Here is a 27,966-nt window from a genome sequence, read left to right as displayed (position 1 = left end):
ATTTTGTAACATTACAAATGTCTTCACTGTACCCCAATTTAAGTACTATTGGCAAATAGCAGGGATTCCCAAAATATTTACTTAATTTAAGATAATTTAAATGATTTGACACCACGTTAACTTGACACATACTTTCTGATGTTGGTTAATGGTCATATTACATACAGGTAAACAAAACAAAAACAAAAAAAAACTCAAATTTGGAAAAAAAGCTCGTCCAAGCTTTATAATGGCAGTGATCTCTCTGTATACATTTTTTTTTTTTTTAAATATACGCATCGCATCAGAAGGCCTTTATTAACCCACCAGAGCCATGTGGAGCACTTTTATCATGGATGGATGCACTTTGATGGACTTCAAAAAATATACACCTTTTCAAATCCATTATAAAGCTTGGAAGAGCCAAGACATTTTTTAATATAACTCTGATTGTATTCGTCTGAAAGAAGAATGTCATATACACCTAGGATGACTTGAGGGCAAGAAAATCATGGGCTAATATCATTTTTAGGTGAACTAGCCCTTTAACTTCAACTCACAAACCCTAGTCTGGGAAACCCTTGGGCAAAATGAAATTTTCATTAAAAGCAATTCACAGCAAATGAATAGATTTAAAAATTGACTATGCTTAAAAAAAAAACCCAGAAAGATCAAGGTTTTAGCTAGATCGCCCCGCAATAAAGTACATATGTCCTCCCAATGAATGTCCAACAAGGCACATTTAGCCTGTGGTTTTCGATATAGGGAGTCTTCATTTGAGCACCAGCTACCAAATCGTGGCCTACCGAACAAAGCCAAGACCTGCTTAAGTGCTCCAGTTCAGTAAACTAGTTCGGCTGTTGTAACACGTGCTCTTACCCATGTGGATGTACGGGCGGCGACGTGGACTGTTCAGCTTTCTTTACCTCCTTAGACCTCTTGTTCTGAGGCTCAACAGAACCTCCAGCTTCCCGTTCCTCTCTGGATCTCTTTCCATGAGCTACAAGAGAAGGGACAAATTACAACAATTACATACATCGTTATTCTCAGCATCCAGAAATACATATATAAGAATACTGCACTGCTCACCAATTGTAGGGGCTAAAACGGTTTCCTTGACAAAGGGTCGATTGACAATCTGCTTGGACTTGGCGGCGAAGTTAAGGGCTGAGAAGGTGTCAAAATAGTATCTGTACTCCGGTGCGATGTTGGTGATCATGACAGAATGTGCGGAACCACCCAGAGAGTCCTGCAGCAGACGGGTGAGTTTACTGTCCCTGTAGGGCACGCGGCCCCCGGCCCCTGTGTTCAGAGCGTCCACCACTTTACTGAGGGTGAAGAGGGACAGGTTGATGGCTCCACTCTCTTTCAGACGAATGCCCTGGTTTCCTGTGCGTCGGTTGTCCTCTGAACCGGCAAGGTCAACCAAATACAACTTTCCAGTTTGTTGTCTGTGTGGCGGCCCACGCCGAGACTTCACTACCTGAGAGCAAATGCATGCATTGCTGTGACTTGTCAGTCTTTTTCAGAGGGTTGGTAACCTTTATAGGTCCCTATGAAATCAGTTTTTCCACAGTTTTCTTATATATATATATATATATATATATATATATATATATATATATATATATATATATGAAATCCATTTTAATGGTTTAATTAAATGTCAAAAAACATTGAAAACAAAAGTTTAACAAACTTTAACAACAACAGCCTATGAAATGTTTATTTTTCCCAGAAAGTCTGTTGTCTGTTTTAATTTTTTACTGGATTCTGTGTTTTATGATTTAAATCCATTATCAAAAACAGTGGTAATCAATTGAATGCATAAAACTACCAATTTAAATAATCTCTTCAAATGTAATCAAATGAAATTTGGACAATTGGTTTCATTTTTTGGCACACAGAAAATTTGTGATATTCCTTAAAAGACTGTTTTAATACTGTATTACTGTTCTTACTTTGAAAAGTACATTCTACTGTACAATAGTAATATATTTGTCAGTTGCTTTTATTTTGGCAGGTTTAGTGAACATAATGTAACTGCTGTAGATATGTAGCTATAAATATGTAGACTTCATATTTAAATGGTGGAGTATTCACAGACACTAGTCCATATCGCAATTTTATAAGGTGATTCATCCAAAATTTTGCCCAATTCTGTGACATTCTGCATTATACAGTAAATTCCATTTTTAATTCATGAGAGATCTGTGTTTTCCGTATTGCAGAAAACTCTAGCTTTATAATACTACCATAAGTGTTCTCTCTCCCAATTACAACCAGCAGACACAGTAAAAGTCAGTGGTTTTGTTTGAGGGAGAGATTTATTTTCAGCACCAGCTACCAAATCATGGTCTACCACACAGAGACCAGGACCTGCTTAAGTGCTTATGGAGAACTAGAATGAAGTGAAGAATGAAGTTCAAACCTTTATGAGGAGTATAGCGTGACTGCGGCTGGAGCGTTGGTTCAGTTTAGTTGAGGCTGTGGTGCGGTTTAGACTCGCAGGGATGAAATGAGTGTCAAAATCGGCAAAGGATGAGAGGGGTGTGTGTGTTAGCCCGGGAATGAGGATGTTTCTGTCTTTGTCTTCACGGATGGGCAGGTCCTGGGAACCTGGAGACAACAGGTCCAGCACCTACAGACACAAAGCTAATCAATATTCCAGAGCAGATGCCCACTGACATAGGGTATAAACAAAAATACATGTGAATTTTTTTAAAAATAAGGCTTGCAAATTAATTCAGCAAGGATGCATTAAATTGTTCAAGTGACAGTGACATTTGTACTTTTACAAAAGACTTAATGTTGTTTCTATTCATTCAGGAATCTTAAAAAAAGTCACCACAGTTTCCACAAAAATATTAGCAGCACAATGTTTTTCAACAATGATAATACAATCATTAGAATGATTTCTGAAGGATCATGTGACACTGAATACTTGAAGTTTTTATTTTACAACATTATAGAAAATTGCTATTTTCAACTGTAATATTTCACAACATTAAATGTTTTTACTGTATTATTAAATGCAGGCTTGGTGCACATAAAATACTTTTCAAAAACATTTACTGACACCAAATTCACTTTGCTCATCTAAGAAATAAAAAAATAGTTTTTTTGTGGTAATAAAAATAGACCTAAGCAAAGACCTAAACCTTTCAATTTGCTTTATTATTTAGTGTTCAATTTGTGGAAAGGAGTTCAATTAGGAGGTCACACACAGCCTCAATCAATTCTAAGGTCTGAAGAGACTCATGTGAAATCACACAGGAGAGAAGCCAGTCAGTAGAGATTGTGGCAAAACCTTTCACAGTTCTTGTATATTGTTGTCTTTCAATGCATATGATCATTCACACTCAGAAAGTAGAACAAAAATGTTCTCTCCCGTTTCATTCAAATACAACTTGCCGTCTTGCGTCTCCGTATTTGATTGTATTGAAAATGAGTTGATTTATTGTTTACAGAGTTTAATAATATTGTTGTGATCATCTTGTCTGGACGATTGTTTTGTACGCTGTACAAAATGGATTTATAAACAGGTAAGATTTAAAACATTAATCTCAATTCAATATGTCCCCGTAATTATGTGGTAAAAAAAAATAAAAAATAAAAGTCGGTGTAATAAGTGTACAATGATATCCATTATTATCCCTTAAATGTTACTCTTAATAGTCTTGTTTGAACTTGTTAGTTCGTCTTTGGCTCAAAGCCACTTTCTGCGAACTTTTCTTCGCGGAAGCTTCACGTTTATTTCAAGTGAGTGAGACCAAATATTTCAACTTTTAACAACATTTTGTGCCCAATTATTATAGTCTTGGTATTGAGGTCAAAGTTAACTTTCCTTGCGTTTGCAATAAACAGTGGGTGATGGTCACACAAGACAACTCGGCAGATTTGAAGTGTTCCCCCCTATTGTAGTGACCATCCTCGATTAAGTTTTACTAAGGACTTTTGTAAAAGCCAAAATATGACCAACACCTCAGATTTGGTCCTCTTAATAGGCTGAAAAATCTCCCGAGCACAGTCACTGCCTTCCGCCATTCCTTCTCGAATAAAAAAAACATTACGCGCTGCGCCTGTGTCAGACTGTTGCTGGCTGGACAGGATTCACAGTGAGTTATTAAAATCGTGATAATCAAACACGGTTTTAATGATAATTACATTTTAAACGATAATACTAACCGTCAGTACATTTTATCGTGGTTTATAGTGAAACCGGTAATTGTCCCATCCCCAGAACCGTGACAGCACTATTAAAATTTTCGAAAACTTAAAAAGCACATCTATTCTGCGGTAAGCATGCTCACCACAATAGAATACCTTTTCATTGTAGATCTCCAAGTAAGACATCCCAACCGAGTATTCCCAACCATCCTGGCTCTTTTCCTGAGCTCCAACCAGATTGAAGACCTCCCTCACAGCTCTGGGAATGACCCCCGGCTCCTCTTGACTGCCAAACATGGTGTGGGTCTTTCCTGAAGAGAGGAGGATGAAGAAATCTTCCGTGTTAGAGTGTGAAATGTCTATATAATAGCACATCATGAAAATCTCAATAAGAATCACATCATAAAACCTATGATTAATTAACTGCAAAGGAGATGAAGGCAGGAACGATACCTGCTCCGGTGGGTCCATACGCAAAGACACTGGCATTCTGACCATTAAGGATGTGGGGGAGGATGGGTTTGACAGAGGTCAGAAACACCTCCTGCTGTGTGGTCTCTTCACCATGAAACACATCAAACCTACAATCCAACAAACAATTCAGACAAGCGTGAATCAATCACTGCAAAAACACTTGCCCTTGGTTTCACAGACCAGGCTTAAGCTAGTCCCAGATTTAAACGCATGTTTGAGATGAAAGCAACTTGCACGGGCATATCATCAAATATGTCACTGCCAGTGTTTTGTCTCAAGATGCACATCAGTAATGTTTTTTTCTAAGGCACATTTATAAAAGCTGCTTAAAGGTCCTAACTGAGCCAAGTCCAATTCTTGGCTCATTATAAGCACTGTCTGATAAACTAAGCCCTAATGGCATAATTTGTTGAGTACCAAGATTAATAACAACAATTTTATGTTACCTGTAATTTTATAAATTTGTAACATTTTGTCCTTAATTTTGTCAGTCACTCAACTCTCATGTCGATCCAAACCAGCAAGACTTTCGCTCCTCTCTGAAACTAGGAAATGAAGATACTAATGAAATGAGAGATTTCTGTCCCTCAACTGAGTCTCTAGAATTCACCCAAAACTGAAGCTTCAAAACGTTCATAAACAGATTAATTAATAAATCCAGAGATAAATCCAGTTTTGTTCTCACAGGTCAAGCAAGCATGAGCTTCTGTTTACCAAACTTGAGTGCTCTACGCATGTATGCTGATCAATGTTGATATGTGAATAAAAGCCTAAATTAAATCTGTTCATCAAATAAAGTGATTGTGTCTCTTCAGAAGACTTTGATTTGGAGGGGAGGGGACGGGATGAGAAGGGATGGTCGAGCTAGCCTCCGTTTTGTTTGACAATAAGACAATTCACCATGACGTCACAACAGTAATAGACGTTCTTCCGGGTGGCAAAAGCCGAAGCGTTCCTATGACAACGCTAGTAAATTGCTTGGAAAGGAGGCCCACCGTCGACAGTAAAAATGTAATAAAAATTAAAATTTTAATTAAATATAATGCATTTTTTTATCATAATAACTGTGTTTAATGATATAAGTAAAAAATATAATAAATATGTAATATAGTAGGCCTACACATAATTAGCAAAATACTCTCTATAGCTCTTTTTTCTAGCCAAAATAACGTGCTATATAGCCTATCATGGTCATTAAATGGCTTTCCTGGGGTAAATGTTATGTGACAATTGTTCTCCAGCTGTTATATCGACCTTTGCGCGGTTGAAAAACAGTGATTGGTCGATATTATGTATGAGGAATATACATTTAGGTAAGTTGCGTGAGAAAATGGATGTGTAGTGAGAGCGTGTGAAAAGTGACAATTGTATGAGGCGCCACGTAGGATTCAAATCAAACTTCGCTTATCAATACATACATAACACAATACAATTATAAATTACTCGCATATACATTTATTGGATGTTCAAAATACATATATGAAATACTAGTGCACACTAATATGAAATCCATACCAATACATATTATGTAAGTAATGAATGCTTGTGAATAACTTGCATAGGCTACATATAAACTTGACGCACGCATACACCTATAAATACTTATAAACTTCCATGCATATACACCTATAAACACTCGTCTCGCACATACTCGCAGCACGCAGACACACCTATAAACACTCGCACATATAAACTCGATGCGCATACACATTCTTAAAACACTCGCGCATACAAAATAAAACGTGGATGCATGCTTTAGTTGTGTAGGCTATGTATGCGAGTATTTATAGGTGTATGCGTGCGTCAAGTTTATATACAATATTCACAAGTGTATATGCATTCATTACTAACATTGGTATGAATTTCATATTAGTGTGCACGTGTATTTCATATGTATTTTGAACATCCAATAGTATAGCCTACATGTATATGCGGGTAATTTATAGGTGTATATGCACGTGTGTTATGTATTGATAAGCGAGTTTGATTTAAATCCTACGTGGCGCCTCATACAATTGCGTGAGTCTCACAGTCAGTCGCTATAACCTCCTCACCCACAGGAAATCGATAAAACCCTACACCTTTTGCTGTATATCTGGCAGCGCAACCCCAAACACAACACGTTTTCATCATCGTTTCAACTTTGATCAACAACAATGTTTTTAACTATGTAACTGTTGCAGTCGCCGGCTGGATCTCTTCAGTTAGTCAGTGGAAGCCGCTCGCGTTCTGCCACCCGGAAGTTACTCGGCGCCTATTGTTTACAAACATTCTGAAAAGGCCTATACTTCGAACGTCAACAAGAAGTGACGTCACCCAACATCGCTTAGAGCACCTTTAATGAAAATCGAGCGCTATATCGAACATTTTTTATATCGTTACCGACAATGGTGTACCCTCAATAAACACAGATACCGTTAAACGGAGGGACAGAAATCTCTCCGATTTAATTAAAAATATCTTCATTTGCGTTCAGAAGATGGCTGAAAGACTTAAGGGTTTGGAACGGCACGAGCGTGAGTAAATTATGACAGAATTTTTAGGTGAACTATCCAAAAAAAAACAAAAAGTACAGAAAATTAGGCTACTGTTTCAAAAAAGATCTCATATGTGGGCTTTAAAAATGATCCAGGAAATCAAATTAAACAATAAATAAGAAATAAAACAACAGGGATCAACATTGTCATATTATATTATTTTCATAATTGACCTAAACATGGAAACTAATGAAATCAAGTTTCCTGCAACACAGAATCAAGACGTAACAGTAAAACCCTCTTTTCCAAGTATAAAGGACAGCTATGAGTGTTTCTCTTCCTGATTATCCCAACAGGCACACGAAGAGCCAGTGGATTTTCATTAAAAGAGAAGATTCATATCAGCACCAGCTACCAAATCATGACCTACTGCACTGAGACCATGACCTGCTAAAGTGCTTAATAATAAAGAAGACAGAATGAGAGGAATAAATAAGAAAAACTTTAAGGGTTATAACTGACTGGTATTGAAGGGTCTCGGTGGCGTTCCTCCAGTTGATGATCTCCAGCTTTTGTGGGCCCAGGCCCCTGACACAGGGCCCCTCTCCCTTATCGTCCTGCGTGTCCATGTAGGGCCTCAGCCGAACCGCTACGCGAACTCTGGAGGTCCGCCTGGATCCAGCAGGAGCTTCATTCACAGCAACACGCTGTGCCATATCTGAGATCACACAACACACGATCAAATACTTCCTGATATCCACCGAGAAATAAATGCAGTATCGATATAAAAGTAATAAAAGACATGTAGATACGTTAGGATGGAAGAAAGTTCAGTTTTCTTAATGTGTTTAATAACTTTTTACGGTTGCTGAAGTACGTTAACGTTAAAGGACTGACGCGTTTCCCTTTCAAAAGCAAAACAAGCACACTGTACATATAAGTTTAACTAAATAAAAAAACTTACCTTTTTACTTGTGTAACTGTTAAACCAGGTATTGGGTTATCTAATCCGCCACAAAAAAAAAGATGTTTTGCTAAATAAATATAATTCAGTTAATCACAACATCTCTACAAACTCCTCAACAATGGCGCCTGTCGGACTAAGCACGGTTACTTTCAAAAGATAATGACTCCGCCCCTTAACTAGTTTTAACCAATCAACACAGCCGAATCCATGAGACTGGGTTCTTCTTTAGAGGTTTAACGGAAGAAACATAAGCGTCGTACTGCCATCATTCGGCAGTGTAATGGAATAAGAAAAGACTAAAAAAATGCTCGTGCACGAAACCATATCAATGTTTACCTGAAAATAATGGGACCTCCTTTAAATGCATTTAATATACAAAAATTTGGCTCAAGAATTCCCGCCCGACACTAAAATGTCCCTATCACCACCCATTTATTTCTTTTAGCTACTCAGAATTACATAGCTCTTTTTCCTGAAGAGAAGTTAAACTCATTTACTTGAAAACTACATTTTCAGCATATAAAAATGATTTGAGCATACCAATTTAGCTGAAATCTTTTAACAGTTATCAAAGTTATCAGTATGAATAAAAAAAGTGAATAACAATGAAGCATTTATTTATAAAAGAGTTACTTTATTAAAAGCTTGCTTACTTCAGGTAATGTACAGCATAAATATGCCTTTTCTATATACACACACCTTTAAACATCTTACAATGATTATTACTGTATAAGTGTGCCAATTTCCGTAAAATATTAATGCTAGATCTATGTGCAAATTCTATTTCACAGATTCTATATTTTGGTACCACAAAATCTAAAATATTGTGCCTTTAATGACAATGTACAAGTCTTACAACTTAGCATTTCCAGTTTACAATTACAGGCCTGCAGTATTTTCGTTGTAAAGTTCTATGTTACAGATGCAAGTTTACAAAGAAGAAAAACTAAAATTGATATCTAAACATAAAAATGTTGTACTTTAATATCATTCATCTATTATCACATTGCCAATGAATAGGATAAAAACATTCAGTGTTTCACAGGACTCTACAAAAGGCAAAAGACCACCGAAAAGCAAAGTTAAACTAAATTATTATTTAACTGACCTGTTTCATTTGTAGCAAGAAAAGCCAGTATTAGCAGATAACTATTTTAAAAAGAAAACTCACTAATATTCTTAGAAAACTTTCTGTGATGGGAGCTCTCCTTAATTCTAAAAGGAAACATCAAAATATTTAAACTATATTAAACTATATCATTTTAAAATGTGCATTGCCCATTCAATATTTAAGCTGCTCATGTAAAACCTTCATTCCGTTTCAGTGACATTAATAAATTAATCATGTAGGCTACTTTTCTAGATTTTTGTTGCATATCTATTCATATCCTTCTGCAAAATGTGCCAGTCAGAGGCTTTCCGTCACAGAGCTGATACATAATGTCCTTCTCACTGGACTGAGATTAGTTTTGTACCTTCTCTCCCACTATCTCCAGCATTTGAGGTTTTTTTTTTATTATTCAGTGCAAGTTCATGTCAATCACATGTGGAAGATCGACTCAAATTCATTGAGTAAGAATTCTACAATCTGGTTCTGGAAGACCATGTATGTGGCGATGTTTGCTGTCTCCACCTCTGGTTTGAGTAACGTTGGGCCGAAGACGATAGCCACATTCTGCACAGTCATTCTGTTCTCATTACCATGTTGAACGACCCTGAATGAAAGAGACAGAGAGACATGCTGTAGTTACATACTGTAATATTAATAAAAAAAGATGTAAATACATGCATGTAAAAGAATAACAACATACTTGCGTAAATGGCTGAAGAGGGCCTCCATTGTGTCACGGTTGGGTGCTGGCAAAGACCGCACAACATTTCTCATGTGTGATATTTTATTGAAATAATCAGGGATTTCTGTAGACAGACAGACAGATAAATAGATTAGATAGACAGACAGACAGATAGATGTATAATGTATAGACAGACAAAATATATTAATATGCATATCATTATATTATATTAAATAAATGGGTTCAAAAATTTATGAAAATTATGAATATTGAATATCAGTGAAAAGCTGAATTATTATGAATAACAGATTTCAGAATGTCTTTTTTTTTGGGAAAGTCTTTTTGTGTGTCATGTTTGAGCTGCATAAATTAATAAAACCTTATGTTCATGTTATCTAGTACAATTTAAGAATGATCTAAAGAGCAAGTTGTGCTTCAATGGAAGCAAGAAAATCTGACAAAAGAGTAAATCTGGCCACTGAAAAACCCAGACTGGAAACCCACTACAGTCGTACGTCCCCCGTTTTTATGTACAATCCATTTAATCAGGATCTTACTGATGCCACAGATGAAATCATTGAAGAGATTGTAAGGGAACAGAGGCTCCTGCAGCTCTCTGAAGAAGAGCTTCAGTGCTCCTGTGATCACATGGATATCCCAGTTACCCTCCTCCAGGTCCAGATCCTCTGGAGAAACACAGAGAAACACACGAGTCAGTCAGAGCTGCTGCTGGGAATCATTTCTAAACTGGGCTAAAGCGTCAAGAGAGCACAGTGAATATAAGTGGAAAATGCTTGGGTCATCCAAATTGAAATTCACCAAATATGAGAGAAAAAATAATATAACAACTAATAAGTGGTGCAAAAGTTGACAGACTGAAACTTTATTTAGAAGGCGGGACTTATTCAGCCATATTGCGCATTGCACTTTCTCCCATTCATAGTAATATGAGTGCATCTAAAGTCTTTGGAGAAACAAACAAACTATAATCCAGAGTATGACATCTTGGTGAAGACATGAAGTGAAGAACTGAGTATAAAATGAATGCAGATTAATTTTTACCATGATCTGCTTTGAAACGCAGTTTCTGGATGACTGCCAAATTCCCACTAACTCTGTAGAGTCCATCGATCCACAGACCTGATGGATGAAAACAACAAAAATGAGATTTTTATATTAGACAGGGCTGTGAACACTCAACATTTTTGATATTTAACTTGACAGAACACGAATTCCAGCAGGGCACTTGCATTTTTAAAGGTGTTGTCATTTTTTAATTGAAAATATATGCTGAATCAGTAGATGTGTTTCCATTACAGATCGGCGCAAAACTTTTGCGATATTTTCTAAATGTCGATAAAATACTATTGCGAAATGACAGCGTTTCCATTAACCGATGTTATGTGACTAAAACGTAATTGTTCCTCTAGCAGAAGTCATTAAATAAATCATGGCAACGGATGTTAGTAGATTTAAGTATATCGCAGCCACTGCACTAGTCATTTTTAATCGAAGCATTAATGGCAAGGAAAACCCCTTATACTAGAGAGCGGCACTTATGAGGTGTTTAGGTGTTTCTCCATCAAATCTGCTTCGAGGTCTTGATTAATTGTGGCATTTCTTTGTTGTTTAAAATCCAACATTCCCGTAATTCTTTTGTCTTTCATGAGTTTAATAAAGAACTCCGTCTCATCTTCTGTCCAAACATACCGCGCCATCTTTAAAGAATGATCGACTTTTACGTACGGCAATGGTTTCCATTGCGATATATGGGAGTTTTTGCGAAATTGATTGACGTGTTTCCATTGAGCGTATTTTCAATTCGTAATTTCAATTTGCGCAATTTGAAGGGTAGTGGAAACGCAGCTATTTATATGAATCATGTAATTCATAACTGAACATTTTGCCTCTTTGCGTTTTCAACATATTAGACATATGAATAAGAGTGAATGTGTGCATATTTTAAAATAAAAATATTATATGCAAATAGTAAAAAACTTTTTCTTGTTCTTTTCCCGTTTCTTTCTTTTTCTATATTCCCATAAATCCATGTCAATTATTAACTGCGTTTACAACTGCCTTGGAAGCTGAAGCTTGGGATTGTGGTTAGGGGCGTTACATTTACGACAAGCTCTTGAGGTGTTTGGCCAATCACAACGCACTGGGTCAGCTGTCCAATCAGAGCACTCTAGGCTTTTCAGAAGGAGGGGCTTCATAGAAATAAGTAGGTTTCAGACAGACTGGGAAGAGAGGAGCTGCAATAATGTACAGTATGTGAAAAATAATGTGTTTGGCATGTTAGCCTATTCTAGTACACCCAATAAGCAAAACAACAAACCTTTAAAATAGAATCATATGACCCCTTTAATTATTTAATTCCTTTATATAAAAAGGCCATTATGAACCGACCTTGACATTAATGACATAAATGATTTCAGTTAGTAATGCTGTTTGGCAGTTGGGTAAAGGTAACAAACCTCTTTTCTCTACCGCCCGGATGCATTTCTCCACAAAGCTGGGCACTCTCGTGTTCTCTTGGTTACAGAGATTGTGCAAGTGGCATCCAAATACATTTTCTAAAATGAAAAGATGCGAAGAGTCACATTAGAATCATTCCTCAACGAAATCTTGAGCTTCTGTCAAAGTAATAGGAAATGGATGAGGTAGAGTAATGGTCTGACCTCTGATATATCCCTTCTCTTTGACTGACTGCAGGGTGGGCCGCTTGAGGAGAAACTTCTTCAGTTTGGTGCGAACCTTCTTCTGATCTGCTTCAGTTACCGAGCTGGATGAAGGCAGTCGAGATGCTAATGAACAGGAAGAGGGCGTTAAATATTTACACTCATTACCATTCTCTGTTAAAAAAACGTCTTTATTTAAGGATGAACATGTACTGACATAATTTACTCAACCTTATATCATTGGGGTCCAAACAACTTTTAATGTTGGACAAAAGAATTTAAATAATCTTTCAAAATATGTTCTATTGTGTTCAACGGAAGAAGGAAAGTCACTCAGGAGAGTCAATGATGACAGTATTTTTTATTTTGGGATGAACTGTCCCTTTAACTCTGGTGGTCTTTGGTAATTTTAGAAAAGTTTTATTATTATTATTTTTTGCTTCATCATAATGGTTTGAAACTTGGTGACTTTTGTGGCACTTGCTATACATACATAAATATTAATGCTGTCAAATCGATTAATCGTAATTAAATCGCATCTAACATAAGAGTTTGAGTTTATATAATATACATGTGTGTGTACATCTATATACAGTATGTGTGTGTGTGTGTATATATATATATATATATATATACACACACACATATTATTTAAACACAAACTTTTGTTGCAATTAATCAATTTAACAGCACACACACACACACACTATTTCACCCACCAGATGGAACCAATCTTACTTCCACGCATTACTCTATTTATAACTTTAACACTGTATTAATTGAAAATCATATCAAAATGTTTTTATACAGAAATAAATGCTGCATAATTTAGTGAATATTGTCTAGTATCATGAAATCCTCTCAAGATACCAAAGATTAAAGAGTAAATATCATGTAACCAAAATATAGTACATTAAATTCATTAAAAAAATGTGTAGGCATTTTTGTGCCACAAGTGTGACCCCTAAAAGAGGGAAATCTGAAGGTTAAGAATCATTTGTCACACTACCATTGCTCATAGTTCTTTTGTCAAAGGGTTTTTCCTCTCTGTCTAAGTTTGAGGACTTCTCACTGATTTCCTCCTCATCTTCAGAGTGGTGCTGATCCAAATCCTGACGGCCCAGAGCAAAAAGACAGATGCGATTATGCAGATTTCATGGAGAAAAACAGAACCGAGTGTTTGTTACTGATCACGATGCAAGGCTCACCAGCTGGCTTATGGTATCTACGATGACTTTATACCAGTCAGTGATGATGCTCTCAGTGTCGTACTGGATCAAGTACTCCGCGCCATTCCGACTCTTCAGCTGAATGAACAAATACACAAGGAATGCATCAACAACACACACTAGTAAAGCAGATGATCATCCAGCACAATCTTGGGTAGTGGTGAAACGGCCATACCTCAAAAACATTTTTCTTGCTCGATTTGTCCTTGGTTGCCCAGCCAATTGTAGCCCCTTTCAGATCAACTGTGAATTCTGGGACTATATGATTTGTCTTGCTCTACATAATACAAATACATTCAGTATTACAAAACAAAAATGATATACTTGATAATGCAAATTCATGGATTTAGATTCTCACCGATGCTCCGGTTGGCGTGGACTTCGGGTCCTTATGGAATGTCAGTATTCCTCCATGGAGAACCGTCCAGGAATGACCCCAGTTCTTCCTGTAGGAGGATTGATATAATGTTAGACATTAACATACAATTGTTATTTTTCACCAATACAGTTATAGCTATCAAAGCAGTACCACCACTGATTTAAGTTCATGATGGAAAACTTTACCTAATTTTCTTCCCGTTTTCAGACACCTTTGTTTTGTTCAGGATTCCAGCCTTTTCCAAGTTTGAAACCTGAAAAAACTATTAATGAGTTAATACAGCCTTTCTGGAAAAAACAAACAAACAAAAAAAGGATAATATCAGGATAATAGTACAGCATAATATCTGACAACATGAAAGTGAAGTAAATGTTAACCTTTGAGGTTCCCCTCAAAATGCAGAACAGAAAAAGTAGATGATTGTTTAGCTATTTTTTATAGCAATGGTTTCAAATTTAAGAGAACATTCAGAATATGGCACTGTTTATTATGCTTATTTAATCAAATAAGTCACAAGCAGCCTATTGTTATCCACACAGGTAGGAAGTGTTTGAGCTAAAACACCTTTAACCATGGTAAAATCACTGTAACTTGAATGTCCTATTGCTTTTATAAAATGGACAAAACATCAATATAATATACGCCAATTTTCAATAATCTGTTAAATTTGTCATTAATAATAGTCAAGTAAATTTAATTTGTATTGCACTTTTCATAACACACATTGTTTCATAGCAGCTTTACAGAAAATCTTGTAAATATTATAATATTTATAATACCTTAATACCTTCTTACCTAATAGTCACATTTAGCAGATTTGAGCTGGGCGATAATATAGTTTACATTTTGGTACGATACAAGCAAATCAAGCTGTTGAGATTTGCCTTATACAATATATAGCCTCATGCTAGTATAGTGTATGTATGCCTAGAATATAATCAAAATAATATAATAATTAGAAATAAAAATCCAGTAATATAGTACTTCATTCGCCAATGTGTAGGCTGTTTATTGTTGCCAAGCAAACTAGTAACATTAGTGTATTAATATAGAATGTGCAGTCACAAGTGTTTGTTCATCTGCATTTTACATTCGGCTCATCCAATCAGAATTTAGCATCAAAACTGTTGTATAAAACAAACAATCCAATATTACATGCCTACATGTATGAATGATAAAAGCCTTACTGTGGCAGTACCACGGTACAGTGATGTATCAGATGGTAAAACCATGGAAATCAATGGGCCTCTAAGATATTTAAATGGTACGCATGATACTACCAGGGTAAATGTCCAAAAACTCAAGGTACTGCCATGAATTTGCATCTAAATCACATGGTAGTATCATGACACATTTGGTATTTGTTTGTCTGAGTGGAAGGCAGCAATCAGGCTCTAAGTTCCACTAGGAACCACCAGAGGACAGTGTGGCAAACAATATTACACTGGGTCACTCTTCTAGTCATAAATCTAACACTTTTGATCAGACATCTCTCCACTAGTCCTAACCTACTTTTATCCAGCATTTACTGTGGAACTGTATAGTAAAAATTTCCAGTGTAATTTATCCAACACCTTTATACAGGCATTCCCAAACCCAACAGTTCCCAAGGAAAAACATATAAACAAGTTCATGGCACAGCATGTCTACCTAACAAGTCACATGATTCTAGCTAACATTCATGCCAGTAAGCTAATAATGAGCATATAATAATCACATGAATGATGTTTTCATGTAGATTATTGTAAAATTTAGATCAACTGGATTTTGCCTTATGCATAAACGTCTGAACTGGAATCTTACATTATGTGGCATCTCAGGAGAGCTGGAGGCGTCACTGTCTGATCTATTCAGAGGGTATGATGAATGACTCTTCTGTTAAGACAAAATCACATGTGTAAATCACACTCTGCATGCCTTCGAAGCTCAAAAGAGAGAGCCAAAACCATTTAACTGTTGGGAAATAAAAATTTTCAGTATCTTTCCATTACGTGCATTAGTAAACACCACTAGTAAAATAGTCCAGTATCAGTGTTTTAGTAACTGAATTCATTTCCGTGGATCAGTTCAGTGAAAACAGGATAAAATGTTTGGATATACTACTGAATGATAGGAAGGACTGGGTAGGTGGGAAGGATTTAAATAGAGCAACACTACAACAAACTGAGTCTCAGGTGCATTCTAGAGCCTATTTAGGAAACACGGTCACTAAGGACACACATGAAGGATCAGGTGTGCGTCACATGCGTCAGGGCATCGCTCCGTGGAAGTGTTTGTTTATGAGTGTGGGTGAACGGCTGGATAAAGTATGATAGTACATTTTTATTACATTTCCTTCAATTACCCAGAGATTTTGTTCTCTAGAACACATGGTATGGATGTGCTTTATTCACAAAAATTTTATACAATTTTGGGCATTAGTTAAATTCACAACTTTGGATGGAAACCTCTGCGCGTACATACATCTTCCTGGTATCCTGTACTGTGTCTCCAGCTTTGTGTCGAGTCCTGCTCTCCCGAGGCTCCATTTCCCACTCCATACTGTCCTGGATTTCCAGAGTACTAAAAGTGTGAGAGAGAATTTTTTTTTAGAAATTATGCCTTTATGATACGTTTTTGTACTTATTTGAAATTGCAAGTACACTGCTAATAAAACAACGATTACTGGAGTACGTTTTACAAGAAAAAAAAAACATTTCTATCTTTCTACTTCTTCAATGTGTTATTTTTGGCATTTCTTTGTAGGTATTTGTTAAATTTACAAGCAATTTCTGAGTGAAAAGGGTTTCAAAGTAAATCACCAGCCACTTGATTTAAGGAAAATAGCAGCAAGGACATTCTGCCAAATGTATCATTTTGTGTTTTCACTGTGTATAGAAAATGATGTCGGAATGACATGAAAGTAAGTCATAGTTTAGGACAGTGGTTCTTAAGGGGGCCTTAAGATAACTTAAAATGATTTAAAATAAGACAAAACATCTAAAAAAACAATATATGTCTTACTGTAGCTTAACTTACCCCCTTAACAAGTGGTTATTTTTATTTATTTATTTATTTTGAAGAAGAAGAAGAACTAGGATTCTCATCACGGAAAGTTTAGATGCAAAAGACAGCCAAATTTTAAAAGTATGATTTCCAGAGCTGGAAAAGTCATGGAGATAAATTAAATATTGAAAGTCCATAGGCATTTTTATACAATTTATGAATAAGCACATTTATAGTTATGCCATGCTCTAAAATATTTTACTGAGAGAAATTGTCGGCAGACGGCAGAAAAGCACAAAGTTATAGTCAGCTGGTTTGGATTTGAATATAGTTCTTGGTGTGAACAGGCCTTTAGGAGACCCATCCAAAAGTTTCCCACTGTATCCCACCTCAGGTAAGCTCCACTGGGACTTGCTGCCGTCTCTTAGGTAGTAGTATGTCCGCCCTCGATCATCTAGCGACTTAATCCACTGTCAACAAGACACTTCATTAGTTCACCAAATTACAAAACTAGCCTACAGCCATACTATCATACATCTCACTAATAATAGCAAGTAATCAGCCCAAATATTATAAGTAAGCCAGCCCAAAACAAGGACACGCCAAGGTCAGTGTCAAGAGTCCTGTACCTGTTCCTGCGTGAAGTGGCTCGTGAAGACCCAAGTTCCTTCAGGGTCAACGTTGAGGGTCCATCCTGGTGGGGTGCTTTGATCCAGACTTACCCTGGGAATGAAGACCTTCTTCAAATTAATCAAAGAATATTCTGCTTGTATAGAGAGAGGAGACGATTCCTCCAGTTCTGGCGATGCTGGGTAGTCTTCCTCAGGAAGCGGAAGCTACATTTTGGGAAGCAAAGAAGGCAGTATAAACATTAATCAAACTAAGGAAATAATGGTAGAAATTAACCAATTATTTTGACAGAAAAGGTTTTGAGAAAATATGATTATCAGATTTATGCAATGCATTATTTTTGCAGTTCCGTTTGGCACAGAAATGACAAACTTTAGTTTTATTTGACAATTTTTTTTTGAATGCAACTCTGGTCAATATATGCTTTAGGGTCCACAGCATATACTTTCTCCACAACAACATTCAAAGGCCCTATGATATTTTCTGTTGTTCATGATTTACTGGATAAGGATTAACCCTTAAATGCATACCTCGGGTCTTTATCGACCCAGGATGTCATTCACTACCCTCCCCTCAATCATCTTTAAAGTTAGAAACCACCCTTAAAAAATTAAATGATAAAAGAATGTCTGTTTTAAAAAAAGAGAAAAAAGTGGAGATAAGGTTAGACAGCATGACGTTCATGAAGAGTCAGAATGCCAGTCTGTCAGTAAACAGTAAATAAATAACTTTCAATTGATTCATTACAAAAGTGCACATCAAAAATTCTAACATGGAAACTCGAATGCGCGCGAGACGTTAGAACAGACCTCATTGGCCCTTTGCCAAATGGCACCCTAAACGCTTGCGGTCTTCCTCTGAGTCCGCACTTTCGTATTGCCACTTTGACAGTTGGGAAGAAGTCTGCTGTGGAGCTCGCTTCAGTGTTTCATATTGACCGCAAAGGGGCCTTCTGAAACCTAAAATGACAAATCGAACTCCCTACGGTCTCTTGGACTTAACGGACACGTGCACGCGGCAGCCATTGTAACTCCACAAGACCAAAAGTGCATATGAAGTGTGCCATTTGGGACAGGGCCATTGGTATGTGTCACGCACTCACATTTAATCTTCATCTTTTCCTTTTAATGGGTTGGCAAACCCACTTGAAGGTGCATACCGCCACCTACTGTATGACACCTGCGTGACAGCTGACGAAAAATAAAGGATCAGGCTACGGATAGCAGATCAGTAAAAAAAAAAAGCTTAATCGGCCTTGATACCGATCCTTGAGATCAGCTTGGGACATGTCCCAAGTAACTTAATTTAGATGACCTTTTACAGGGATATACACCTTATGTAAAAAGAAATATATAAAAATGATATATACCTTTTAAACTTCATGTGCATTTTTTAATGAATATATATATATATATTTTTTAGTAATGCCAAGCTATAAAATAGTTCATGGGGTAGAAATTGTAATAAAAACTGAAAAAGTCATGGGGCCTTCAAATATTGTTACGGGCTTGGAGTCAAAATGGTTGAGAACCCTTGTGATAACTAATTCGAAACTGAAAATTGTACTGAAAATGTACATCAGTACCATAATATATGAATATGGTAATCATTTAGTACCATAGTACATCTCAAAGTATCATTCGTTTGAATCAGCAGAAAAACCTCCATACCGGGAAATCTTCCAGAATTTTTATGTTCTCTGGTGAGCTGATGTCCTCCGGGGGATCCCATGAGCTCTGACCCGACACGGAGTTAAAGAAGTAATGTCTGCCAGTATTGTCATCCAGCACCTTCTCCCAGTCCGAGCTCCATCTCCGAGGAGAAGGGCCTGCGGGCGAGCTGATGGGAGACTGGGGGAAAGAGGGAGGAGAACGGGCCTCTTCCGTCGCCACTGACGAATCCATGGAGTAGCTGAGGGGAAAATCCCAGGTGCTCCGGCCCGTGGAGGGATGGAAGTAGTACTCTTGCCCGCTCTGTTTGTCAGTATGGACCTCCCATCCCGCAGAGTCCAAAAGGAGGTTATCGGGAGGGTCCGGGAAGTCCTGTAATGGAGGAGTAATGGGACTGGAGGTGTCAATGGTACTCCGACGCACACGTGGGATGTTTACATACACCGCTGTGAGAGCGTTGTCATCCTCTACCTGATGGACAAAAATGAGGAGCATTGCTGATATTAAAATAAAGCCAGGATGAAAACAAAAACGTTTAGCTTAAAACGCATTTACTTGTGCAAGGCAGGGGCTTTCAGACTTGATATCAAAGACTCTCAATTTCAAATATGATGATCTCTTTGAGAGGAACCCCATCCTAAGCAATATTTACATGTATAAAGACCCATTTATACTGTGTAAAAAATAGTATGTGGAATATTAAAGACAACATGTTGTTTAAATAATTAAACAAATAAAGCTGTTTAAATAATAATTAAATCAGGTTTATTGTTGTTAATTAAAACCATAAAATTACTTGAAATAAAACTGTAACCAACATATATACCAAATAAACTCACTTAACAAAAACTATACATATTTTAAAAAACAATAACTAATAAAAATAAAATAAAATGCACAACAAAATTACAAACAATTGTAACTAAAATTTAAATGAAAACAGAAAATATTATTATTATTATAAAACAGAAAATATTAAAATAAAATCCAATAGAAAATATTAACAAAAACTATAATATAGTTTTTGCTATAATTGGTTTTATACTGTCATTGTACAAAAGCCAAAACAAATGATTAAAATATTATATGGAAAATGTTTACTTTTTGATAAGTTGACAGCATAAATATTGTTCAACCCCAGTGTATAAAGTGAGAAATATTATAATATAATCTAGAACAGATCATTTAAATTGTATTTACAAATAATGTTTGTTCTTTGTTATCCAGCCGAACGATGAATGTATAGAAGAGAAAACTAAGGATTTACTAAGGATAGTAAAATGAAATGTCAACTGCCCAGAAGCTAAAGATATCATGAAATATTGTGTAATAACAGAGATCATGAAATATGATATAAATATTGTGCATTTGGCCGAAGACATGCATGCTTGATGCAACTTGATTCACTTGACCTTTTACAGTGATACTGACCTTATGTAAACAGGTAATTGTGTGATGTCACAAACGTTTACTCAAAGGGCAAAACATACACTGGATGGAGCGTCTGCTTTCACACCCTCCTCCCACAATTATGCAAAACGTACCGTGTACCAACATGAAGCTCAGCTCGGAGGGACTCTCCACATCACCAGAAAGAAAAACAAAACAAAAAGCTCCCTAACCTGAGCAACACCCACGCTACTGTCGACTGCATTCTGGAAATGCATTGATGCTCAAAATAATAAAGTGACTTCAACTTTTGGCCTCATGTGCCAATTACAGTAAGAGAGCACTTCCTGAGCGCGCTGATCTCAGGAAACAGAACAAGAGTTGTCAGCCGTAAAGAAGAAAACCACAAACAGACTTTCATCTTTATTGTTTGTCCTATTTAGATGGCCAAAGCCCCACAGGATAAACCTCACATGGTCCTGATTAAAGAATGGAGCATGTTTCATCCCAGAGATTGAGACTATATATCAGCGACAGGGGCCTTTTAATCTAGTTTTTGATTTTTGCTGCTGCTGTGATGAACATTGAGGTAGTTTTAGACCAACGGTTGGTTATAGCGTGCTGCCATACAAAACAAGTACTACTTATTACAGATATAATACGCTTCAGTGCGTACTGATTTTATTGAATGTTAATTGCAATTAAATGAAAAACTATTACAGTTAAATTCATATTAAAAGCAATTAGCTGTGCATTTTAGACCCGCATGTCTTTATATGTATTTTTAGAATTACTTGCTATTGTCTTTGAAATATGGTGTACTGGTGAATGTACTGACAAGCATTTACCATATACTTTAATGTCATTTCTAATGAAACTTGCATTTCATGTATTTAAATATATCTGTAATTGCACATTTGTGATGATGAAGATGCAATTTAGTACACTTAAATTAATATTATCTTTAAATGTATTATCAGATAACTTTAATTGATCAAATACTTAAGTATAGTTAGTCAACACATCAAAATAAGTGTGCTTCTTTAAAGCACGACAATTGATTTACACATGATTTAAAATATACTTTAAAGTAAAACTGTGAAACTATTACAAAGTGCAAAAAAAAGTCTACTTAAAGGGGCTCGATGTAAGAATGTTCAGGTAATAATCACTTTGTATTGCCAATGTGTGAACAGCTTGTAACAAACTTTTTTTTTTTAAAACGAGACCTTTCCCGACTTCCTAGTTTGTCTATAAAAGCCTGAGTCTGATTTTTATGACTCTGGAAGTTTTTGCCAGGAAAAACAAATCAGAAGAGGTATTCTGTACTATAATGTCAATGTGTCATGCAAAGAAAAGGGATTAATTCAACCTACAGTCTTGCATAGTGTATAGTCTCAAATATACTTTAATATTACACTGTTATGATAGTTTAATTATGATAACCTCATCTGTCCACATGATGCCGGTGAATCACAGAGCTGGTGCAAACATTCCACATCGCCATGATCAGACGCTTTCTTAACTGCTGTTTTCTCACTGCTGTCAACTTCTGTTTATTTTGTTATTGAGAGGAAAGTGCACAGCATATATTAGCATATTCATGTAAATGTCGCTCTCAGAAGCGTGGACAGTTGTATTTTTGTAGCCTAAAATATACATACAGAGATAACCGGAGTAGCCAGAGCGAGCTAAGTCACGCTATCGAGAATTCTGCTGTTCCATTTGCAGAATCACCGGAACTACCAAGGACGCAAGTCCGAACTTTGCATGCTTGGTATTGAGAAACGCCCATAGTCATGAATGTGTACCAACTTTAAGTAGACTTAAAGGGATAGTTCACCCAATTATCATTCACGCACCCTCAAGTTGTTTCAAACCTGTATAAATGTCTTTGTTCTGCTGTACACAAAGGAAAATATTTGGAAAAATGTTACAAATTGGGCCCCATTGACTACTATAGTATTTTTTTTCCTACTATGGAAGTCAATGGGGCCCAAAATCTGTTTGGTTACCAACATTCTTCAAAATATCTTCCTTCGTGTACAGCAGAACAAACACAGCTTTGAAACAAAATGAGCTTGAGTAAATTATGACAGAATAAGAATTTTTGGGCAAATTATCCCTTTAAGTGGCCTTTTATTTGATTAATACTATGATATCTGCTGGAATAGTGTGCACATTCAGCATATTAAGCACTTCTTTTTCACAAGTGTGTGCAAAGGTCACTGTTGCAATTCCGGGGTGTTGCTATGTGGTTGTTCAGGTGTTTGGAATGGTTTTTAACACATTATTATGTGGTTGCTAGGTGGTTGCTTACTGGCTCAAGTCTCTATCAAGTCTCTTTGATATTCTGGTCTCTAAGAGAAGTCTCAGATTTTAGCCCATTTTATTAGCCTGGGTGCCAGCCCGAACCCCGCCCACAACATTTTTTTGGTCGGGAAGTTCGGTCTGGACTCGATCTGTTGAGGAGTATTTATGCTCGGCTCCCAGAAGCCCAAGCCAATCAAATTGCCAGGGCGGGCTTTAATCGATGATGGACAGATGATCTGCGGTTACGTAATAACCCACGTCATCAAAGAGCGCTTGGTTTGAATTAGTTTACAACAAAGATGACTGCCGCTGGAGAATTGAGATTTCACGAGTTCACACTAACAAATAAGTCAGATAGAATAAATGCGTATATGAGATTTCACGAGTTCACACAAATAAGTCAGATAGAATAAATGCGTATATGACGTGCTGTCCGAGGAGAGGGCTGTGGGCTCGGTAGCCATACTCCTTGTGCTCTCGCGAGAACTCTGGATTTCCAGGGTACAAATATGTAGCAATATATATCAAAGGCAATATATGTAGCACAAGTAGTGCTGGAAGAGATGCATGCAGAAGTTACAAAATAGGGTTAGGGGTTTGTTCAATTGCTTAACTGTAAGTATGAGAAATAGTAATAGTATTGATAAAAATCATAAGCTATGAAAATGACTAGATCTTAAAGTTCCTTTATCCACCAATGCTCAACAGAGATAAAAAAAAAAAAAAAAAAAATCACAACCCAGTGCATGATACAGAAGAACACATGAAGTTCCCTGGGCATGCATGTGGAGTGAAGATGGCTCTGGAATAGATGACTATATTCAGTACTGAGCTCACCTGTAGCCTCGAGAGAGGCCTGTACGAGGACACACCTCTCCTGAAAAATGTCTGTGAGAGGGAAAGAGAGAAAAAGACAGAGAAAAGACGAAAATGAAATAGAAGAGCAAGAGTAGCAATCGAAGCACAACACCGGAAATAAAAGCAAGTCAGCCGGCATGTCATTTCCTGGGTCTATATTTACCCAAATGTGTGTCAGCCACAAATGCCTACATGCATTTCGGAGAGGAAACAGGTTTATTGTTATAATGATCACGAATAACAGCCGCACAAATACATCCACCACAAACAACACTGACTTGAGATTATTTGGGGCAATGAGAATTGAGTGATAAAGACAAGGATAGTTCACCTAACAATTAAACTTCTGTCAGAGGCTTATTTACCCACCCAACATAAACATTTGACTTTCTTCTGTGAAATAAAAAAGGAGAAATGTTGAAGTTCTGGTCAATCTTTTCCACGTTATGAAAGTGAACGGGGATCTGGGCTGTCGAGGTCAAAAATGAAATATTCAACAGCTAAGTTATCAACAGCTTTGTGTGATGAGCAGACTGAAATGTAACTCTTCATTATTAATGAAGGTGGCATTAAAAGCAAATTGCGATCATATTTCCTTCTCTATTATGAGATACACTTCATGCCGAAAGTTTGGAATAATGAAGATTTGTTTTGTTTTTGAAAAGTCTCTTATTGTCACAGTCTCACTCGGTTTGGACTTTGTTTTTGTTTGCACTTTTCCCCTGTTGAGTTTGCTGTCATGGTTGTTCATTTGATTTCGTCATTCGGTTCAGGTGTGTGTCATTAATTATCCTTGTTTGCATGTATACTTAAGTTCCTCTGTTTCTGTTCATTGCTGTCGGGTCTCGTTTATGTTAGATGTGTTGTATGCTGTATCTTAGTGTGGATTATTGCCTGTGGATTTATTACATTTTTGCACTCATCATCATGTTTGTGTGTGTTCTACAACACAAACTGTGACACTTCTCATCAAGGCTGTATTTATTTGATCAAAAATACAGTAAAAAAAGTAATATTGTGAAATATTATTACTATTTAAAATAAATAACCATTTTCTATTTTAATATATTTTAAAATGAAATTTATTCCTGTGATCAAAACTGAATTTTCAGCATCATTACTCCAGTCTTCAGTGTCACATGATCCTTCAGAAATGTTCTAATATGTTGATTTGCTAAACAAGAATCATTTCTTATTATTATCAATGTTGAAAACAGTTTTTGGCCGATACACTACCATTCAAAAGTAAGATAAAAAATAAAGGAAATAAATCAATACTTTTATTCAGGAAGGGCACATTAAATTGATCAAAAGTGACAGTAAAGACATAGTTACACAATATTTATATTTCAAATAATTTATGTTCTTTTGAACTTTCTCTTCATAAAAGAATCCTGAAAATCCACAAAAATATTATTCAGCAACAAAAACTGTTCACAACATTGATAATAATAATAAGAGCCATTAAGTCAGCACCAAATCAGCATATTAGAATGATATTGATTCAATAAATTCCCAATTTCATTCACTAGGAATTGATTGAATAAAAACAAATCATATATAATAAATACGGCAATATTCCATAAGAAAAAAGAATTGACAACTTTGATTTCATGGTCAGGAAGCTTTGCTTTCCCTCTCTGCTGTATCGGTCAAATCTCATATGAGCTTCTGCATATTCAAACTTAGGCTATAACATACAGTCATGTGACATTCAGTAGCAACTTACATTTCTCAACCTAAGAATATTTGCAATATAGTGCACAAGTAATTTGGACCTTTATGACACTTCGCAAGTACATTCTTTAACATTTTTCCTTTTGTGCCATGCAGGTTTGTAATGAAAAGAGAGAAAGAAAATGATGACATGATTTTCATTTTTGGATGAACTATCCCTTTAAAACATCTTAAAGCAAAGGGAGTGATGAAATCCCCAGCCTTAAATGTATGCCATCCTTTTTGTGAGATAAATTTAGATGATCTGAATGCGCTGGCCAACAGAGACAGCCATACAACCTGTATAAGTCATTGTAAAAGTAGGCTAACTGAGAGCAAAAGAGATAGAAGCAAGGGATGTTTAGGGAGAAGCCTCTAAAAGCAGAAACCGTCTGGCATTGGCACACACAGTCTGTAGTTCATCACATACAACATGTATGAAAGCTTGCAACGATGCAGACTGAACAATTAAACAAAACTTCCTTTTTCTGATGCTAAAGGTCAGTGTCTTGCAGCTTTTCTGTTTCATAGAGTTTTACAGAGTTGGACAACTTTACAACAGAGTTGGACAACTTTACAGTGACAAACACTTGACCCAGATGATGTCTAACAAGTGTTTTTGATATATCAGCACCAGGGAGTGTCTCAACAGGAAGAAACCACATCCTAGCTGAGAACTACAGAAACACGCATGTACGCAAAGTCCAACTAATGCGCAACATTGCTGACATTTTAATGCACAATGCTCATGTATAAACACCACAATGTGTTATATATTGAACAGTCGTGCCAATGTATAACTTTTTACACACCAACTCGTATCAAAATGACAACAAGTGACAGCACTTCCGTGCCCAGAAACCCAGTCTGAAGGGGTTGTGGACGTACCTGCGTGTTCAGAGAGAGGGGCATTGCGCTTCTGGGCCGGTGGTTGGACCGGATCTCAGAGTAATAATCCATCATGTCTTTGTTTCGATCAGTCAGCAACAGCCATACAGCTGATCAGACAACAGTCAAACTCCAAGCTATCCAATAGCGAGCATCATGGTAAACAGGCTGAGCCGTACTCACTCTCTCTCACACACACTCATGCAGACACACACCCTCTGCGTCTGCAGTCGATGGCACAACTAATGAACATCTGTCTTGAAGCGCTACTCTGCAAGAGTGAAAGGGGGAGGGGGCAAATGGATAGAACGGACAGATGGAGAGAGAGAGAGAGAGACAGAGGCAGGTATGAGGAGTGCTGTGAATAAAGGATGAACATATCATGTAGATAACGTATGAAACTGAATATATGACAAATATCTGCAAAGAGAGAAGTGTTGACACTGAAAAGTGTGTAACTGCTAGATTTTAGGTAACAGATGAAGCATTAAATATACTTTTACAAACATGAAAAACATAAGTTCCTCTTTTTGTCCATCGAAACAGAACCTACACCAGTCAAAGCCACTGACTTGAGCACATTTCCTCAGTTTCCTCACATTTTGATGTAACACCTCTGACAGGCAATTAAAAAGTATGCTTGCATTTCTCAGTAAACAAAACAGAGAATTGTTTTTGCCATTTTTATCATTTAAAGTGAACACGAAATCATAACTGACCATAGTGTTCTTGGTCTTATTGTTCATGGTTCATTGGTGCAAATTATTCCTAAGAAATGAAGTCTTCGTTTTGCTTTCTTCAAACGTATATTCACTTGAAACAATGTTCCTTTTCCAATGAATTCCCTTTGGCCACACGGGCTATTATGTTAATAAGTGGCCAAATAGCCATTCAGGCATTATTTTATCAAACTGGCTCCATTCTGGTATGCAGCATCATATGCTTTTCATATTACATTCAATTCTCAGTGGATAAATTCAAGTCTCACACTGATATTTTTCTTGTTGAATATCCTCTTTCAAATGGGGTAACAATGTCAATTTGTGTCAAGTCAACTTTCTCCAGAAATTTAAATAGACACAATTCTTGACATATAGTTTATAGTCATAAAATGAAAAGCATAGCTCAGATTTGTTCTTGCATGTGATGAGAAACGTTGAGATCCTATTGAGATCTCTGAGTTTTGATTGTAGACTTGTATTGTAGTGTTATTTTAGTATCATTGAGATAACTATTTCAGTTTTGATTAATATTTTGAATTATTTTTTATTTTTTTAGTTTAGTTTTAGTAAATTTTATTTATTTATCTAAATAGGCTTTATTTATTTTTACTTTTAGTCCATCAAGTTAAACTAAATGAAAATAAGA

The 27,966-nt window shown here is 36.5% G+C and overlaps 2 protein-coding genes across 4 annotated transcripts in view; both read right to left on the bottom strand.

The window, feature by feature from the left end:
- Positions 1-19,994, bottom strand: part of kif22 (kinesin family member 22) — a 28,329-nt gene extending 8,335 nt beyond the window's left edge. Inside the window, exons 1-7 of one of the 2 annotated variants that reach the window (XM_079850815.1) lie at positions 19,982-19,994; positions 7,623-7,818; positions 4,603-4,730; positions 4,306-4,460; positions 2,411-2,620; positions 1,069-1,462; positions 859-979 (exon numbers count right to left, since the gene is read on the bottom strand). In XM_079850815.1, the coding sequence (XP_079706941.1) occupies positions 859-979; positions 1,069-1,462; positions 2,411-2,620; positions 4,306-4,460; positions 4,603-4,730; positions 7,623-7,818; positions 19,982-19,985 (1,208 nt within the window). In that variant the 5' untranslated portion in view covers positions 19,986-19,994. Of the gene's footprint in view, positions 1-858; positions 980-1,068; positions 1,463-2,410; positions 2,621-4,305; positions 4,461-4,602; positions 4,731-7,622; positions 7,819-8,064; positions 8,219-19,981 lie in introns of those variants that run through there. The other variant, XM_079850816.1, reaches the window with a different exon arrangement.
- arhgap27 (Rho GTPase activating protein 27) overlaps positions 8,687-27,966 on the bottom strand; it is a 37,256-nt gene continuing 17,976 nt past the window's right edge. Inside the window, exons 3-18 of one of the 2 annotated variants that reach the window (XM_079850813.1) lie at positions 19,435-19,905; positions 17,764-17,970; positions 17,524-17,604; positions 16,613-16,711; positions 15,953-16,024; positions 14,335-14,411; positions 14,129-14,216; positions 13,946-14,047; positions 13,750-13,848; positions 13,551-13,653; positions 12,542-12,667; positions 12,338-12,436; positions 10,923-11,000; positions 10,418-10,546; positions 9,879-9,984; positions 8,687-9,782 (exon numbers count right to left, since the gene is read on the bottom strand). In XM_079850813.1, coding sequence (XP_079706939.1) covers positions 9,608-9,782; positions 9,879-9,984; positions 10,418-10,546; positions 10,923-11,000; positions 12,338-12,436; positions 12,542-12,667; positions 13,551-13,653; positions 13,750-13,848; positions 13,946-14,047; positions 14,129-14,216; positions 14,335-14,411; positions 15,953-16,024; positions 16,613-16,711; positions 17,524-17,604; positions 17,764-17,970; positions 19,435-19,905 — 2,112 coding nt within the window. In that variant the 3' untranslated portion in view covers positions 8,687-9,607. The remainder of the gene's footprint in view (positions 9,783-9,878; positions 9,985-10,417; positions 10,547-10,922; positions 11,001-12,337; positions 12,437-12,541; positions 12,668-13,550; positions 13,654-13,749; positions 13,849-13,945; positions 14,048-14,128; positions 14,217-14,334; positions 14,412-15,952; positions 16,025-16,612; positions 16,712-17,523; positions 17,605-17,763; positions 17,971-19,434; positions 19,906-27,966) is intronic. The other variant, XM_079850814.1, reaches the window with a different exon arrangement.

Source organism: Squalius cephalus (assembly GCF_949319135.1).
Source record: "Squalius cephalus genome assembly, chromosome: 19".
NCBI lineage: Eukaryota > Metazoa > Chordata > Actinopteri > Cypriniformes > Leuciscidae > Squalius > Squalius cephalus.
This window is presented reverse-complemented; position numbering and strand designations above follow the sequence as displayed.